At 43.8% G+C, this 17,368-nt stretch overlaps 1 protein-coding gene across 1 annotated transcript; it reads left to right on the forward strand.

The window, feature by feature from the left end:
* The first annotated feature begins 6,167 nt into the window (after positions 1-6,167).
* LOC310772380 (G2/mitotic-specific cyclin-B2-like) lies at positions 6,168-7,056 on the forward strand. Its single transcript, XM_083632164.1, has 4 exons — positions 6,168-6,262; positions 6,448-6,588; positions 6,733-6,843; positions 6,928-7,056. Exons 1-4 carry the CDS (start codon positions 6,173-6,175, stop codon positions 7,012-7,014), a joined length of 429 nt encoding a protein of 142 aa, XP_083488290.1. The 5' UTR covers positions 6,168-6,172; the 3' UTR covers positions 7,015-7,056.
* The last annotated feature ends 10,312 nt before the right edge of the window (positions 7,057-17,368 follow it).

Consider the following 17,368-nt stretch of genomic DNA (forward strand, 5'->3'; position numbering starts at 1 on the left):
AACATATACATTTAATAAATACACAATCAACATTTCAACGTAGTAGAAAAATTGAACATTCTGGTGAAATTGTATGAAGTTTGTGTAAAATATGCCTGTCTAAAAAGTCCAGAAAGTGCAAAATGACAGAATGTGCAAAAAATCTGTACAGACAAAAAGTACATTACAGAACAAGAGCAAATGTCAAGAGCAAACTTGAAAGGAAATTAGTTTCCATCTGGACAGAAAACGTCTAGTTACCAGGTGTGTTTTGTTTGTTTTCACACTCTAATGGCTGCCTCTGGGTGCACATATGACATACCCTTCTCTTGTACCCTAATCTGATTCACTTTCACCTCATTTACTCTCCTTGGACACGGTTTTGAACCTGCATGATGATCACCATCACAGTGTAGGCTTCCTCGTCTTCCTCTAAACAGGTGTCTCTCTCACACTCCTCTCCCACATCTCCTGACCCCTCTACACACAGCAGCAACATGACCATACTCTTGACAGCAATAACATTTCTTACCCTATAACAACAATAATCAACATAGTCTCTCAAACACACAGACAAACTCTCCTCCCTTTCCCCCTCACGATATCGTGTCAATCTCTTTGCATCAAGCACACCCTCCACACTGACAAACAACTCAGCCTCTACTGACAGAGGCGCACCACTCACCACACCCTTCTTCCTGGCCTCAGATACAAGTGCAAAACATGTTACACGTTCACCTCTACTACTTCTACACCACTTTATTCCCTCTACAGCTTTGTCTCTCTGCTCTTTTGACACACACTCGATTATAACTAGTCCACTTCTTGCTATCCTAACTGACCTTACCTGCCCAATTACCTTCTCCACAAACTTCTCTACCTTATGTTGATCACTAAAGAGACCATCCACTTGCGATACCGCCCTCATCCCTACTATAAACTCCTGCTTCTTCCTCACTGATCGACTGTACTCATTATCTGAACTTACTATCGACTTGCTTTCTTTTCTTTCCGTTTAAACCTCCACTATCTCATCCGAATCCATTCCTCTCCTTCCGCCATCTTTCTTCATTCACTCCTTCATCATGTAATATGGTCGTTCCGACTTTTTCTTTTTTTGGTCGTTCCGACTACCCGTAGCCAGCTGACAGCGTGCTGACGTAAGACGTTTGGTTCTGTACGGGGCGGGTTCATTCCAGTTTGACACGCTGGAGGGAGCAGTCGCTACACAGAAGCTTACTTCACAGACGGTGAATTTGCGGACGTTTTTTTTGAATTTCGACGACGACTCTTTCCACCATCTATCTCCATTTCCTCGGCTCCGTCACAACCCCTCACAACCCCTTTCTCATCGAGCACAACTGCTTTCCAACGTTTACCATGGAGCAAGTGCAGGTGAGTCAGCTAGCATCTTTTTTTTTGAGGGGGGCGTTAAACCGCTCGGTGCTTTAAACACGGCTAACATTTATAATCTTAAAGATCTAACGCCATAAAATGCAATTCTGAGAGCGCATTAAACGGTTGGATGGAAACCAAACTAATGTTTATTTTCAAAATGCTGCACGCATTAGCCTATTTAACGTATTTTAACTAGCTAATGGACATAAAACAAAGTTGTGGTTTTTTCAAACTTATGGCCGGGAGATGTCACAATTTCACACGTTGTTTATTGTTTCTTTCTGTTGTCATGTTTAATTGTAACGTTAAAGATATAACGTTTAATGTTTACCCTAGTTAAACACGGGGGTCCGTCCAACCTATCTGACGTTAGGTTGCCTACATAGGCTACTACATACATACATACATACATGACTCATGTCTCTTTCTCGCCGAGAAGAGCCTGGTGACGCGAGGTTACTCATGTCTAGCGCCAGGGAAAGTGAACGTCACTTCCTGCTTCAGCACTGTACCAGAGATTTTCACCCGCTATTTAGTTTCCCATAGATATTTCGTAAAATGCTTATGAGAATAGTTTTACTTGTTGAAACCAAACTGTTCAGATATATTTAGAAACAGGAGAGACCACGTAATATTTCACTCGGACCAAAACGCAGATTTAAAGAAAACATGTTTTAGATTTGGGAGGGGGGGGGGGGGGGGGGGCTGAGTGAAATGTTCTATGGTCTCTCCCGATTCTAAATATAGCTGAACCGTGTGGTTTGACCAAGTAAAACTATTTTTATAAGCATTTTTTTACAAAATGTCTATGGGGATGAAAATCTCTGGTACAGTGCTGAAGCAGGAAGTGATGTTCACTTTGTCTCTCTATTGTAAGTGATGGCAGGGCAGAGGTTAGCTCAATTCTTTACTGTCACAGTACAGCATGAGCATAATGTAGCCTAATATACACCAGTAGTTCTCAACATGGGGTCCAGGGACCACCAGGGGTCCTCGAGGGAGTTCCAGGGGGTCCCCAGCAAATTGATGAATTCACCATTATTTGATAGTTAACACAACGTAGAATGACTATAGGCTATTTTGTTCTCTCTGCCTAAACACATCGTTTTCTGCTAATCTAAAAATAGACTCAGATTTGGGTCAGAGAGACAACATCATAAGAAATGAGGGCTGGTTGATATGAAAAAGGTTGAGAATCACTGACAGACAACTGCACTCCTCTGTATCCACCTATAATATGACCTACACCTCTCTGTATCAGCCTATAATATGACCTACACCTCTCTTGTGTCAATGCAGGCTATGTGTTTATTGTAAGATTACATTTTTGAGTGATTTTAATTTATGTTTGTGCTGTTTTTTCTCATCAGAGACGGACCAGGAGAACACACAATAGAGTGTCATTTTATCAGCAAATGTGTCCTTGTGGGTGGACAAAGGTGACCAGTGCCAGAGGCCTGGCTATCCATCAAGCAAGGATGAAGTGCCAGGTAGAGAACATACACACACTACACACACACACACACTATACACACACACACACACACACACACACACACACACACACACACACACACACACGCATGCACAAAGGCAGTCAAAGGTGTGTGTGTGTGTGTGTGTGTGCGTGTGTCCTGGCCAAACCAGAACGTCTGGTCACCCTGTATCGAGAACAGCTGCCACATCCTTACAGTATTTTTCCTTTGCTTTGTTTTAAATGGTTCTTCCTAACAGCTTAGGGCCACAGAAGAAAGGAGAGCTGTGCATGGAGAGGTGACCAACCGCCCAACCGACCCGCTCCCACCTGTGGCAGTGGCAGAGGAGGAGACCGCTCATGTGTTCATGGTGCAGGAGGAGGAAGACCCGCTCCCTCTGGTGGCAGAGGAGGAGACCGCTGATGAATACATGAAAGACATTGATGCCTATCTGCACCTCCTTGAGGTAATTCATGCTTCCATTTGGCATTACTACTGATTGATTTGACCTTAGGTTAAAAACACATGACATAAAAAGACATGCGTCTCAGTAAAACATCAAGGATAGACTGAGTCTTGTTTCCATTGTGGTCCTTGGTCTCAGACTCAGACAAAACAATACAACAGTACAGTACATTCCAAAGTCCTACCTCAAACCTGTTCAGCCATAGCCTGATAAACCAGCCTGATAAACCAGCCGGTCACGTGAACTCACATTTAATTTTGTTCTTGGAACGAAGAATGTTAGTTCAGCCATCCATTTAGCACATTTACTGACTGACTGTTTTTTTTATTTCTACTGGAAGCCTGTTTCATGCTGCTGCTGCTGCTGCCATATATACAGTATATATATATAGAAAGGTATTCTGGCCAGAACAGGACTTAAATCGACCTGGCACAATATCTGTGGCCCTGCCCCTATTAGAATAGCCACTAGGGGTGGGGGGGGGGGAATCGATACACCATAGTATCGCGATATTTTGCCTGACGATATTGTATCGATATTTGGACGCCAAGTATCGATATTAAAAAAAAAAAAAAAAAAATGTTGCAGGCCATGCCGCCGGGTATCTGCCTGAAGCGCCCGATGTTGTCGTGCCTGCAGTGGCGTATTGAGTCCAGAGAAGCTTAATAATGTAGCCTACATTTTGGGCAAAACGAAAAGAAAACAAAAAAACACTGCATGTTTTACTTCCGGTGAGGTCAAGGAAAAGGTAGGAAAAGGAGTTAGACAATATATCGAAATATTCAATATATCGCAATATTCAATATATCGCAATATTGCAATACTATCGTATCGTGACTCAAGTATCGTTTTAGTATCGTATCGTGGGCATCTGGGGATTCCCACCCCTAATAGCCACGAGAGTCCGTAAAATCATTGCTAAAATACTTTGGCCCATACACACACACACACAAAACAACAACAAACAAAATTACCTTGCAGGATTTTGTAAGTAAAGGCCTAAACATGGTCGTCCGTCAGAGCCTCGCCCCGCCCTCCCCGTATGACGGCGGGTGGAGCGCCGTCCTACGGGGAGGGGGCGCCGTCGGCTGACGGGGGCTGCTCGAAAATGTGACTTCACGGCGACGATACGTGCGTGACGTCAGCTGCATGAGAGTTGTGATTGGCCGTTGCCTTGGCTCATCGTCGTAAAGTCGCCTTTCAAAGCATGTGTGGCTTAGCCTTCCCAAATGTTGAGGGTCGTTTTTTAGAATTTAATACATAGAATTGGGAACGTTACATTCAATTTCATTCAGACTGCCTGGCACACAATCTCCGCCATTTTCACACGGAGCTTCCACAGGAGGAGGGAGGGTGGGAGGAGGGAGGGCGTAGTGGCGTAGTGGCGTCCAAGCATGTAGGGCTCGCTGGCGCCGCCAGACGGCGAGACGGCTCCAATTCGAGGCGGACGGACGACCATGTTTAGGCCTTAAGCCTCAATTTCAACTGCCTAACTCTATGTTCTACTGCCAGCCACTTGAATTTCTTCAATTTAGGAGGACCAACATGTCATGGGACTATAATCTAATACCACCCTGATTAGCTTATTCATACATAATAAGCTACAGTTCAAAGTCTAGCCTAATTGAATATCCCTTCAAGTGGCCCTGCATGGTTAGTGTATATATATATATATATATATATATATATATATATATATATATATATATATATATATATATATATATATATATATATATAAGGAAAAGGACAGCACTCCAAGTTAATAGACTTATTGCTACACACAGTGGACATTTCGTTACATGTAATTGTAATCACGAGAGGCCTTTTAGGAGGGCCATTCAAGCTGCAAGTGGAGACTGCAGTGCCACCAAGTACTGGTACTGCATGGTGTCCACTAAGATACCATCACCTCGGAATGAGATGTTTGGAGCGGGGGAGTCTGGTGCAGCGCACAGGTCGTAGACCTGGTGAGACGAGGGAGGAGCCCGGCCGGGTGGCAACCCACAGAGCCCGGTCCCTCTATGTACCAGAGTCCCCCCCCCCCCCGGTCCCGGCAGAGTAGTTCCGGAGCAGGGGATTGAGTGGCCCTGACCACGTGACCAGACCCTTCCTGGAGGGCTGACCGTGGGTAGCTACTGGGACGTAAGTTGGGGCTTGGCCAGCCCCGGCTGGGTCACCTGGGCGAGGGTGTATGATGTTGCGAGACCCGAAACATCCTATGACCCCAGGGTACATCACTGAGGATACGTCCCAGTTGCATCCATGCAATGTTTTTCTTTATTTGCCATTACACGCTGAAGAAGGGCCGCTGACCGAAACGTCCATTAGATATATAATCTAATGCCACCCTTATTAGTTTATTTATAATCTAATACTGTACCACACTGATTATCTTATTTTGAGCTGCTATGCTCTTAATTTGGCATTGAAGTGTGTGTTTTATATTACTATTTGTTCTGTCTCCATACAGGTGCAGCAGGCTGTGCGCCCCACGTACCTGGAGGGTTATGAAATCACTGAAGACATGCGAGCTCGTCTAGTTGGCTGGATGATGCAGGTTCACTCTGACTTTGGACTGCTTCAGGAGACATTGTACCTCATGATTGCGATCCTGGATCGTTTCCTACAGGTAGGCTACAAACTGTTTTCAACGTTTTCTTGTTTTACCTTTCTGTGTGAACTAGCTAACACTTGTCTTAATGTACTGCAGGTCCATCCAGTGCCTCCTAGTGAGCTGCGCCTTGTTGGTGTGACCGCCATCCTGCTGGCCTCAAAGTATGAGGAGAACTACAGCCCGGCAGTTGCAGACTTTGCCTCCATGGCAGCCGATACAGAGGCCCAGATTCTGAAGATGGAGCAGGCGATGTTGAAGTGCCTCAATTTTGAGCTTGGACGTCCTCTGCCACCACACTTCCTCAGGAGGGCTTTAAAGGCTGCAAATGTGAGTGTGTCTACTAAATAGTTCGCCAACACCTTGGGGATGAATTCTACATGCATTTATGGCTGTTGGCAGAAGGCTTTTTTTAGAAGTTGTAGAGTAGTAGTAGTCGTTTGAATTTTGTCTCCTGTCTTCATGCGGTTTATGTCATCAGAGCTCTCAAAATGACTGTCTTTTTGTCTTTCCAGACGGATGTAATGACACACACGATGGCCAACTACCTGATGGAGTTAACCCTGCCAGACTACAACGTGGTGCATTACCGGCCGTCTGAGCTGGCTGCTGCTTCCCTGTGCCTCTCCCAGCTGCTGGTACATGGGCTGGAATGGGTGAGTTGACTGAAGTCTGTATGGCTACAAATGTATTCAACTACTGACTAAAGCAAGTCAACATGAGATCATAAGGCACATTACATGACTTAAATAATCAACCAACACATGAGTGAGTTGTTCTCTTCTCTCTTTGTGTTGCAGTCTCCCACGCAGCAGGACTACTCATCTTATGATGAGGACCACCTCAGGCCAATCATGGACTGCCTTGCCAGAAATGTGGTGGCTGTGAGTCTGGGGCAGCCAGAGTTAATGGTAAGTTGTTTGCTAACAGTGCAGTCTCAATAAGATGAAATGAGTTTTTAGCATCATGACCTAATGCCTTATCTTTCCCTCCAGGCTATCCAGAAGAAATACTCAAGCACCAACATGATGAAAGTCAGCCTCCTTCCTCAGATCAGGATTCGTTTTTCACTCTTTTTTTAAACTTTATTTTTGATTTCCCCCCATTTTCTCCCCAATTATACTTGGCCAATGTATCCCCATGCTGCCCTATTGGCTGCCCTGGTTGCTGCTCCACCCTCTGCCGATCTGCGGAGAGCCGAGACTAGCACCATGCTTCCTCCGACACATGTGCAGTAGCCAGCCGCTTCTTTTCACCTGACGGAGAGCTTCACCGGTAGGACGTCGCAAGGTGCGACCAGAGGAGGCGCTAGTGCAGCGACCAGGACACATACCCCCAATCCGGCTTCCCGTCCTCAGGCACAGCCAATCGTGCCTGTATGGACGCCCAACCAAGCTGGGGCTATCCTGTCTCTGTGAAGAGTGAAGAAGATGAAGAGAAGCCTCAGTCCTCACAGCTTCATCAAAGCCAAACTGAGGAGAACAGAGAGGCAGAACCTCTAACCACCAGCTCATCTAAACAGATGAAAACAGAAGCGGGTGGAGTATCGAACCAGCCAGGAACTTCGATCCAGCTAGTAGATTACAACCAGCAAGTGATGACAAGACTTTATACTCCTCTGAACAAGAGACTGAAGACAGTGATGAAGAATGGATGGAAACTAGTGAACCTCACCCAGGTTTAGACTGACAGAGAAACAATGAAGTTCTTGGGAAGAGACACTTGTGTTGCTCAGTTTTTTGGCCACACAGGAGAGAAACAATTTGATTGCTCATTCTGTGGTAAATTATTTGGTCAAAAATGACACTTGACAAATTAACATGATAGTCCACACAGGTGAGAGAAAACATATTTGCTCAGTCTGTGGTAAATGTGTGGGTGAAAAACGAGTCTTAAGTCACACATGATAGTCCACACAGGTGAGACACAGTTCAATTGCTCAGTCTGTGGTAAATGTGTTGGTGAAAAAGGAGCCAACAGACACATGATAATCCACACAGGAGAGTAAACATTAAATTGCTATCTGTGGTGGATCTAATTGACATTTGTATATTTATGAGATGAATACACTACATATAAAGTAATGCTATTTAGCCTACTGGTTGACTTTAAAAAGCCATACAAATTGAGGCCTCCAGCTGTTTCAAACACAGACAGACAGACTGAGATGCTGTGATTTCTCCATATACAGAGAGACATGCACCAAGTATCGCTGCTGTATCTCATTGGTTCATTTTTGGCACTTAATTATTGTAGTTTTAAACATTTCTCCTTTGTTCTCAGGTGTGACAAGGCCCAAAGTTATCACTGTAAGCAAATTATTTAAACAGGATGTGTATTGGAATGATTCAATCTGGACTAAGCTTTTTGATCAATATAAGCGCTTAATCAGCATTCTATTGATATTCTCTGATTGGTTGGCCCTCACTTGCTTTGGGCAGGATGCAGCATTGGCACATTTTAATGTATAAAGCCATCTTAGACAAGTTACCCCGCTACATCTGCTCCAAGTTTAAGGAGGTACGTAACTCCTACAGCCTCAGATCCAGCACTTCGCTTGGTTTTGAGGTGCCATGAGTGTGGGGGAAAAGGAGTCGACTTAAGGAGTCGACTTAAACTGGATCATCATATTTCTTTGGCTAGTTTCTAACAAAAGATCACAGAGGTCCTCGCCATTACCTGCTCCTGTCAAAATTAGTAATTTAGAATGCCATATCTTCTGTAATGTTCTTCTGTGTTTGTATTTTTCCCCCAATTTAATTGCTTTCCATATTGTAAGTACGGTATTGTAAATATTGTCTTTATCATGCCCTGACGTGTGATTTTTGCTGCCTTCTTGGCCAGGTCAGCATTGTAAAAGGGATGTATATCTCAGTTGCTTTTTGTCTGTTAAATATAAATGTTAAATAATTAAATACAATTTTTACTACTGTCCGAACTGTCTCAACTGTTAATTTTGATTCACTATATAGACGGCTTAGCGCAGACGTGCCCAAATTATTTCCATTCTTTCTATGAAGGGTCAAAATATGAATCTGGATGGATGGCCGTGGGCCAAAAATAAATGTTGATATGTGAAATTCCAATGAATGATATTATTTTACAGAAAATTTACATTCTGAATCTAAAATACGTCTTCTAGTTTCATATGGTTGTGCTAAATCAAAATGTAAGACCTATAAAGGAATTGCTTATGAAGCCCATTTTCACAATGCGCTTCACAGAGTGGCAAAGGACACAACATGTAGTGAAAACATTATTATATGGATGGATGATAAGATAGGAGGCCAAAGTTTGCACACAGCTTTGTGTGTCAGGCTATGACCTGACCTAAGCTGCAGAGACATTCAATGTCAACTGTCTGTTAGTCAGGAGACAGCAGAGACAGATAAGACAGGCCAGGGCACACAATCAAGACACACACACACACATTTTTTTGCCATCCATGTAATACACTGAACATTACAGATTGATGACAGTAGAGCTGTGTACTCTGAGGATGGAATTTAATTTAATAACTAATGCAAAATGATAACCTATTGGTTTTCTTCTGTGGATGTTTATATGGGCTCAAGTGAAGTTATCACAGCTGAAGGAGTGGTTTTGTGTGTGTGTGTGTGTGTGTGTGTGTGTGTGTGTGTGTGTGTGTGCGTGCATGCGTGCGTGCGTGCGTGCGTGCGTGTGTGCGTGCGTGCGTGTGTGTGTGTGTGTGTGTGTGTGTGTGTGGTGTGTTGGGTTGGGTTGACAGAGAGCTCAGTTTGGCACATACACTGAAGAGAGCAGAGAGGTCAGATGCTGCTGTGCATGTGTTTATCTCAGGCCAGGGAAGTTTCTCACTAACCTTGTTTCATCACATTCTTCTGCTGTCAGTGGAAAATATTATAGAAAATAAAATATGGATTTTAGTGAATGGGTTTTGGTCTAATGAGTCATGAAAAGAGTGTATGAGAGTCACTGTAAGAGTGTTTGCATTTGTGCAAACTATGAATCAGAGATCTCTGCCTCCCCAAATTCAAAACAATGTGCACAGATTTTGAAAACCTTCCATGATATGAAAAACTCCAATATCTTGTTGGAGAGAAAAAGGAATGTGACTCTACTGCAGCTAAACATGTCTCAGTGTCACTGTGTCGGACAACACACACTGATACTGTCATATTTATAGAAACTGATTGATTCATTTACTTTATTATGAACATTTGATCTAATATTACTTTATTTGGTTATTTTATTGATTTATATTTGTTGACATATCTATTGTATATCTAAGATCGATTGATCTTTATGTAGCAATACCTTTGTATTGTATGCCAATAAAGCACCCTTGGATTGAATTGAGTGTAAAATTGGCTTTAAGTCTATATGACCTGCTCCAATGAAGGAAAACAGACTATTTATATATATATATATATATATATATATATATATATATATATATATATATATATATATATATATATATATATATATATATATATATACCGGTATATATATATAGGACCTGGTACAGTGGCACCACGGACTTGTGTCCTCTAGTAAGAGAGTGGCGTCAGCGGAGGACCAAAATGCAAGAATCATTAGCCAATGAACAGCCAGGAATGGGTCTCGCGCTACTTTTGCATGTTAAAATAAAGCCGATAATGTACAATTTGATTCATTTCAAGGGATGAAAAACCCTTTCAAAGTACAACACTGTCTATTTTGATGCAACTCGACAGTGCTGCTTTTTTACTGAAGAGTTCCACTTTCTACTTCCTGGAAAAAAACTGGTCCATTGGAGTGACGTGAATGGAGATGTCGGAACTCTTCTATTATGCACGGACTGTTTTGGTTGTTACACTTCCTGTTTCCTGTTTAGTTCCGTAACATACAACACAGTCCGTGGTGCAGACAACTAGCGTTATAACTATTCCATCAACTGGCAATTTGTTTGAAAAGTAAAGCTTCTGTATTGGCTTAAAATATGTGAGATTGTGAATCCGCGATGTTTCTACAAGAACTTCTTCAAAAACTTTGTTCGGTACGTGCATCTTTTGTTTTGTTGTTTGCCGTTTTATTTTCTTATTCGTTGTGTCTGAATTGTCAAGTTAACGAGCTATTTCCGCTGTTTCCTGTCTAGGGCGGGCTCTAGGCCGGAAACAGGCAGGGTGACATCATCTCTTTCTCGCCGAGAAGAGCCTGGTGACGGGAGGTTACTATGGAGTGGTCTCTCCCTCCAGTCTCCACGCAGCGAGGCGAGTTGGCTCGGGGCAGCGGGCAGCGATGGACGACGCGTATCCCCACGCCTTGCTCGTCGAGCTCGGTGAAAACAAGATCCCCAAACTGAAAAACAAGTTGGTGAACTATTTCCAAAGTAAGAAATCAAACGGCTCATCATCAGGCGACTGTCGAGTTGAGTATGAGGAACGCAGCGGGGCGGCGGTGCTGCGCTTCAAAACAGAGGAGGGTGAGTCAGGCCACACAGCTAGATGACAACTTTTAACATTAGGCTCTTTGAGAATGATTTTGCCGAAAATGGTTGACTTGTGTGTCTGTCTTTCAAACAGACCGAGAACGAGTTTTGGGGAAAGAAGGGCATGCGATCAATTTGGATCAAGGGGTGTTGAAGATGACTCTCCGCTTACCTAACAGTGAGAAATCACCAAAGCAGGTAACGCTGAGTGGGTACAACACAAAATGTCCATACAGTGAATCAGTAATACACAGCACATGTGATCAGAGGTTTCCCATCATCATTATGTCAATTTGAGCACAGTTAATGTTAGGCTGCTGTCCCCAGTTTGATAAAATTTTCTCTGTGTGTGTGTGTGTGTGTGTGTGTGTGGGGGGGGGGGGGGGGGGGGGGGGGGTTGGGGGTTGTGTAGTTTGATATAATTTGCTACAGAACTGGACTTAACCTATTAGGTTAAAATACATGAGATAAAGAAAGACAATGAATAAGTCGCCCTGTAATTAGGGATGCATGATGATTTTTTATGCAGATATCCGATATGCCGATATTTTTCCACCGAACTTCAGAGATCAATTCTCCCCTGTAGTGGAATTGACACATAATTATCACTTAAAAAAACCTCCAAACCACAAATATGTTGTTGACCGTCTTTCATGTTCGACACAAGAGATGTGGCCGTGCACCCTCGCACCGCAGACATGGCGTTGAGCATTTACCTACAATATACTTGATCAACCCCCCAGGGGGGAAACTGAGGGCCACAATAGGACAGGCAATACAAATGCTATACACAATGACATATCTCAAGCAGTACAGAATACGACGCAGGTGAACGGATTCAACATCGAACCAGGCTATTTCTCTCCGACAGGCATCGAACCATTGAGTTATAATATGAATGGAGGGAGTGTCCCTATCTCCTCCCTGTATGTTTTTTTGAAGCCAAAATCCGGCCAGATCACTGAACCAGATTCTGCGCAGTAGCGCCCTTGATTGAGAACCTCTGAGAGCTCCACACCCCTCTGAACTTTCTTATGTAGAGCTGCTGTTTCTAGAATGCGCACAGTGCGCTGTGTATTTATATACAGTCTAGCTCTGTAAATATAACACTTTAAGTTGTAATATTTTTTGTCTCGCCAAAAGTAACCAGGAAGATTCCCACTATGAGATCAGTTTATCAAAATGACGCCTGTACGAAAATCTGATTTTGGTTGTCGGAGATTTCAGGCCTCCGGGCTGCAGTCAGGCCTCACTCACCCTCAGCCCAACTTAACGTTAGCCCAGTGAGTGCGTGAGCCAGGCTGCCTGGTCTATTGCCTGTTATATCGTTACTAAGAGAGGAGCTTGTGAAGAACGAACATCCCCACAGTCAAAGCATTTCCCCCAGATATGCATATAAAAACGTTTGTTGCTTTAATAGCCTACAAAAAATAAAACGTCAGTTTGTATGTGATGCTAATCCGTTAGCGATGAGCTAACGGTGCTTGTGTACTACTAGGCCTCATCCATCCTACCCGGGACGGGAGTTAACGTTATAAAACACATTTCCTGTCAGTTGGACAACCTGGTCAGTTCTGAAAATATGTGTATTATTGTGTTATTCCAGCTATCGTTATCGGTTGTAAAGTTATAGTAATATTAAGCCGATAAATAATGAAAAACAGCGGCTAACGCCATTGCTAGCCTGCCCTGCATGTTAAAACCATTGTATACATATAACGTAGCTGGAGTAACTCGTAAAACACATTTTCTGAACTTACTTCAGTCGCCAACCAACGTTAATTCCTCGCGCACCTTTCTCAAAACAAAGTTATTTTTATTGCACTCCATTGATATGTCTGGTAGCCAGCACAGCCAACCCATGAGCCACCCTGACCTCCAGGCCTGCACTACCCAGGCTAAGAGCCCATCTCCCGGCCCCACACACCCAGCAGGGCCACCCGACCTCCAGGCAGCGTTACATAATGATAGAATAGAATAGAATAGAATAGAACTTTATTTGCCATTTCAACACATGGTTGATTGGAAATTGTCTTGGTGCAGAAGTGCTCACATAGAATCACATAGAATCACAGGAGACATAGAGGCCATTTACACCTGGCGTTAACATGCGTTTTCTGCCATCAGATTGCAATCAGATTGCAGACATGGTTGTCCTCTATCTCAATCCACATAAAGTTGTTGTATCCAGATTGAGAGGACACATTGCATTTACACTTGTGTTCAATGTGTATGTGACATCTATGGACCAAGCGTCTGCCAATAAAGGTTTGATTGATTGATTGATTGATTGATTGTACACAATGCATCCCTGACCACCTCTGGAGGTGGTTTGGCCGATCAGATTGCAATCCTTCTTCAATGCATTTTGGGGGTGTTTACACCTGTACTTTCAAGTGATAAAACACAATCTGATTGCAATCTGATAACATAAAATGCATGTTAACGCCAGGTGTAAATGGCCTCATAGATGCAGAGAGTTCCATACATAAAAAAACAAGGAAGTAATAAAAAGGATAATAACGACATTTTAACACATTGAGTGCCAGCCATTTTTTCATCCTGTAGGTAAGTTGTGCCAGGTTTTTTTTTGAGGATTCTGGCTCATTTTACAAGAGCCAAGGATTATTTTCTGTTAAGAATTCATGAACACCAATCATCTAAAAATAACTAATAGAATGTGTGCTTTCTCTGTCTAAAAGAGTTAGTTTGTAGAGTTAGTAGTTATGTAGATATTAGCCGTTGAGTACAGCATGGTTTCAGCGTCTGGAAATTTATTCAGAGATAAATGGCTTTTTGTGAAATTCGATAGAACAGTCACTTTAACCATTCATTTTTGGCATCAGTAAGACCGTCAGACATTCTAAACAATAGTTTTGAACAGTAATTTCCTCCATAACAACAGGAAACACCCCTCTCATTCAAACTCCTCCCTCCGTGTGTCTTCTCCTCCTTCCTCCTGGCTCTACAGCGGGCGTGTCAGAAGCGCGTTGCTGCTGCCTGCCTGCCTGCCTGCGTGCCTGCCTGCCTGCTTGCCTGCGTGCGGACGCTCCTTGTGCGAGTCAAGATGGGCCGGGGAATGCGTGGGCGATGGGCAGATGTTGATTCTGGCCTTTCTGAGGTGTTTCAAAGTGTGTTTCACCTATAATCTATTTTGCAAATCGCTCTCCGCTCTCTGTGTGCTGCTGCCTGCGCGGCCGCTCTCGGGCAAGACAAGTCTGGAATGGATTACTGTAAAATCGCCTCGCCATTTCCTTGAATGGCTTGCTCCCGCGGCAGTTTTTTCTTTGATTTCGCTCGTCTGGGGGAGCACTGTCAACACTTAGTGGGTCGGTAAAATAGATTATACACATTCTCTTGCTCCAATAGTGATCTCGAAGATGTAAAAGTTGTTGATTGATGTCCCACCGTCAAAAAAAAAAAATGTTTATGTAAGACGAGATATCTCGGCTCTGGCACTCAAGCGTTGGATTATGTAAGACGAGATATCTCGGCTATGGCACTTAACGTGTTAAAAAGCAATTCATGGAACCTGTTAAAAAAGCAGAGTGCCGCAGTGCCACAAAAAGCTAAAATAATGCTCGATAAAGTGCTAAACTATTTTTTAAAGTGCTTTTTTAGTGATAAAGTGCAAAAAAACCTAGCTGGTGTTGACCCTTCTAGCACAAAGTGCCTGTGCTCTTGGGCTAGAGTTGAGGTGTCGGACAGCCTCAGGATATGTACTGTTTTTGAAGCGAGATGTCCTACACCTTATGCTCTGGAGCCTCCTACCAGAGGGGAGGGGCTTAAAGAGGGAGTAAGCGGGGTGCGAGGGGTCTCGCATCACCTTCTCCCCCTTGCGCTTGATGCGTGTGGCGTATAGGGAGGCCACAGAAGGAAGGTCGCAGCCGATGATCTTTGATGCCGTGCGTACTATTCTCTCTAGCCGAGCCTTGTCGTGCTCGCTTGTGTTGCCGTGCCACACAGACACTGAGAAAGTGAGGACACTCTCAACAGTGGCTCTATAAAAGCTGAGCTTCCCCTCCTTGGACACTCCAAACTTCCTGAGCTGTCACAGTGAGTGGAGCCTCTGGTGGGCCTTGTTAATAATGAGGTCGGTGTTGGCCTCCCATTTTAAGTTTTCACAAATGGTTGTGCCAAGAAATTTAAAACTGTTCACTCGCTCCACCTGCTGGCCATTGATGAGCAGAGGAGGGTGAACTGCTTCACCGCGCCGGAAATCTACAATCACTTCTTTTGTTTTGGAAGTGTTTAGGAGCAGGTCGTTTTCTTTACACCAGTCGACAAGCCTGTGTACTTCAGCTCTGTAGGCTGATTCATCGTCGTTCTTGATTAGACCCACTACTGTTGTGTCGTCAGCATATTTAAAGAAATGGACAGAGTCGGAGAGGGAGACACAGTCGTTTGTGTAAACAAGATAGAGGAAAGCAGAGAGAACACAGCCCTGGGGGGCTCCGGTGTTCAGGGTCAGAGACTTAGAGAGCAGGTTGCCAATTTTAACCACCTGTTCTCGGTCTGAGAGAAAGTCCAAGATCAGGTGGCACAGAGAGTCATCAATACCCAGCAGTTTAAGTTTTTCAAATAATTTAAAAGGCACAATCGTATTAAACGCGGAACTAAAATCAATAAAAAGAATTCTGGCGTAAGTGGCAGAGGCCTCTAGATGTAGCAGGATGGTGTGGAGGCACATGGACACAGCATCCTCTACAGACCTGTTGGGCTGGTAGGCAAACTGATATTTGTCTAGTTTTACAATGCTAGACAGGTGGTCGCATACAAGCCGTTCAAAAACCTTCATTATCACAGGGGTCAGCGCAATGGGCCTGTAATCATTTAGGCAAGAAGGGTTGGGTTTTTTGGGCACAGGAATGACAGTGGCAGATTTATACAATGCCGGGATTTTAAGTGTGCACAAAAAACAGTTAAAGAGATCAGTAAGAACGGGGGCAAGTTGGTCGGCACAGTTTTTCAAAGTAAAGGTAAGAACATTGTCTGGCCCTGCAGCTTTCCTGACATGTTGCTTACATAGTAGGGCTCTAACCTGGTGCTCCTCAACTATGAAAGGAGGGGTTACAGGCCCCGCCCACACTGTCAGCTATTCTGGGGCGTTCACCTGACTGGACATCAAAGCGGCAGTAAAATGCATTTAATTTGTCAGGGAGTAGGGGATCCTCATCCTGGACTTTGGGTTTTTTCTTAGACCCAGTGAGGTCGTTTTGATGTGAAATATAATGCTAAAAAGAGTGTCACTATGATCTGCAGAACAAGAGGTGATAAGGATCTCTCCTTTCCTTCTTTTTATCTGTCTGGGCAGGTGCTGGCAGTTTGTTGTCAAACTAAATATTTGGGTCATATTATAACTGATCAAATGAGTGATGATGATGACATGTACAGACAGAGGCGTGTACTGTATGCTCGAGCTAACATGCTGAGGAAGAAGTTTTATTTTTGCTCAGATGATGTAAAGGTAAACCTGTTTAGAGCCTACTGTACTCCTCTGTATACTGCCCCCCCTGTGGGTCAAGTTTAAGCAGACTAGCATTCAAAAGCTCCAGGTTGCTTATAATGACTGCCTGAGGATCCTTCTTAGGAAGCCAAGGTGTAGCAGCGCCAGTGAAATGTTTTGTGGGCAGGAGTGAGCACCTTTCATGCCCTGTTGAGAAACCTGATGTATAGGTTTATCTGTGGTCTGAATATGTCTCAGAATATGCTCATTATGTTGCTGTCTCAACCCAATCTCAGTGACACGAGATACATGTCTTCCATCTGGAAACACTGGTACAGTGCCTTACTGTAGAATTGTTAAGTGCTCTTATTGTGTTGTCAAGGATCACCCCAAGGTTCTTAGCTGTTTGGGAGGGAAGCACAGTACAGTGGTATTGTCAATGGAGATGGAGAGGTCTGTGAGAGGGCAGTCTTTCCCTGGGAGGAAGAGTAGCTCTGTCTTACCAAGGTTGAGCTTGAGGTGGTGGGCAGACATCCAG

The sequence above is a fragment of the Poromitra crassiceps genome (assembly GCF_964638095.1).
Source record: "Poromitra crassiceps genome assembly, chromosome: 2".
Classification (NCBI taxonomy): domain Eukaryota; kingdom Metazoa; phylum Chordata; class Actinopteri; order Beryciformes; family Melamphaidae; genus Poromitra; species Poromitra crassiceps.

What these genes read in the sequence shown, in the direction of transcription:
- LOC310772380 (XM_083632164.1), top strand. Translation starts at nt 6,173, where the DNA reads ATGGAGCAGGCGATGTTGAAGTGCCTCAATTTTGAGCTTGGACGTCCT. An exon ending in GGGCTTTAAAGGCTGCAAAT is followed by an intron (nt 6,263 to 6,447) that starts GTGAGTGTGTCT and finishes TTGTCTTTCCAG; the next exon opens with ACGGATGTAATGACACACAC. An exon ending in TGGTACATGGGCTGGAATGG is followed by an intron (nt 6,589 to 6,732) that starts GTGAGTTGACTG and finishes TTTGTGTTGCAG; the next exon opens with TCTCCCACGCAGCAGGACTA.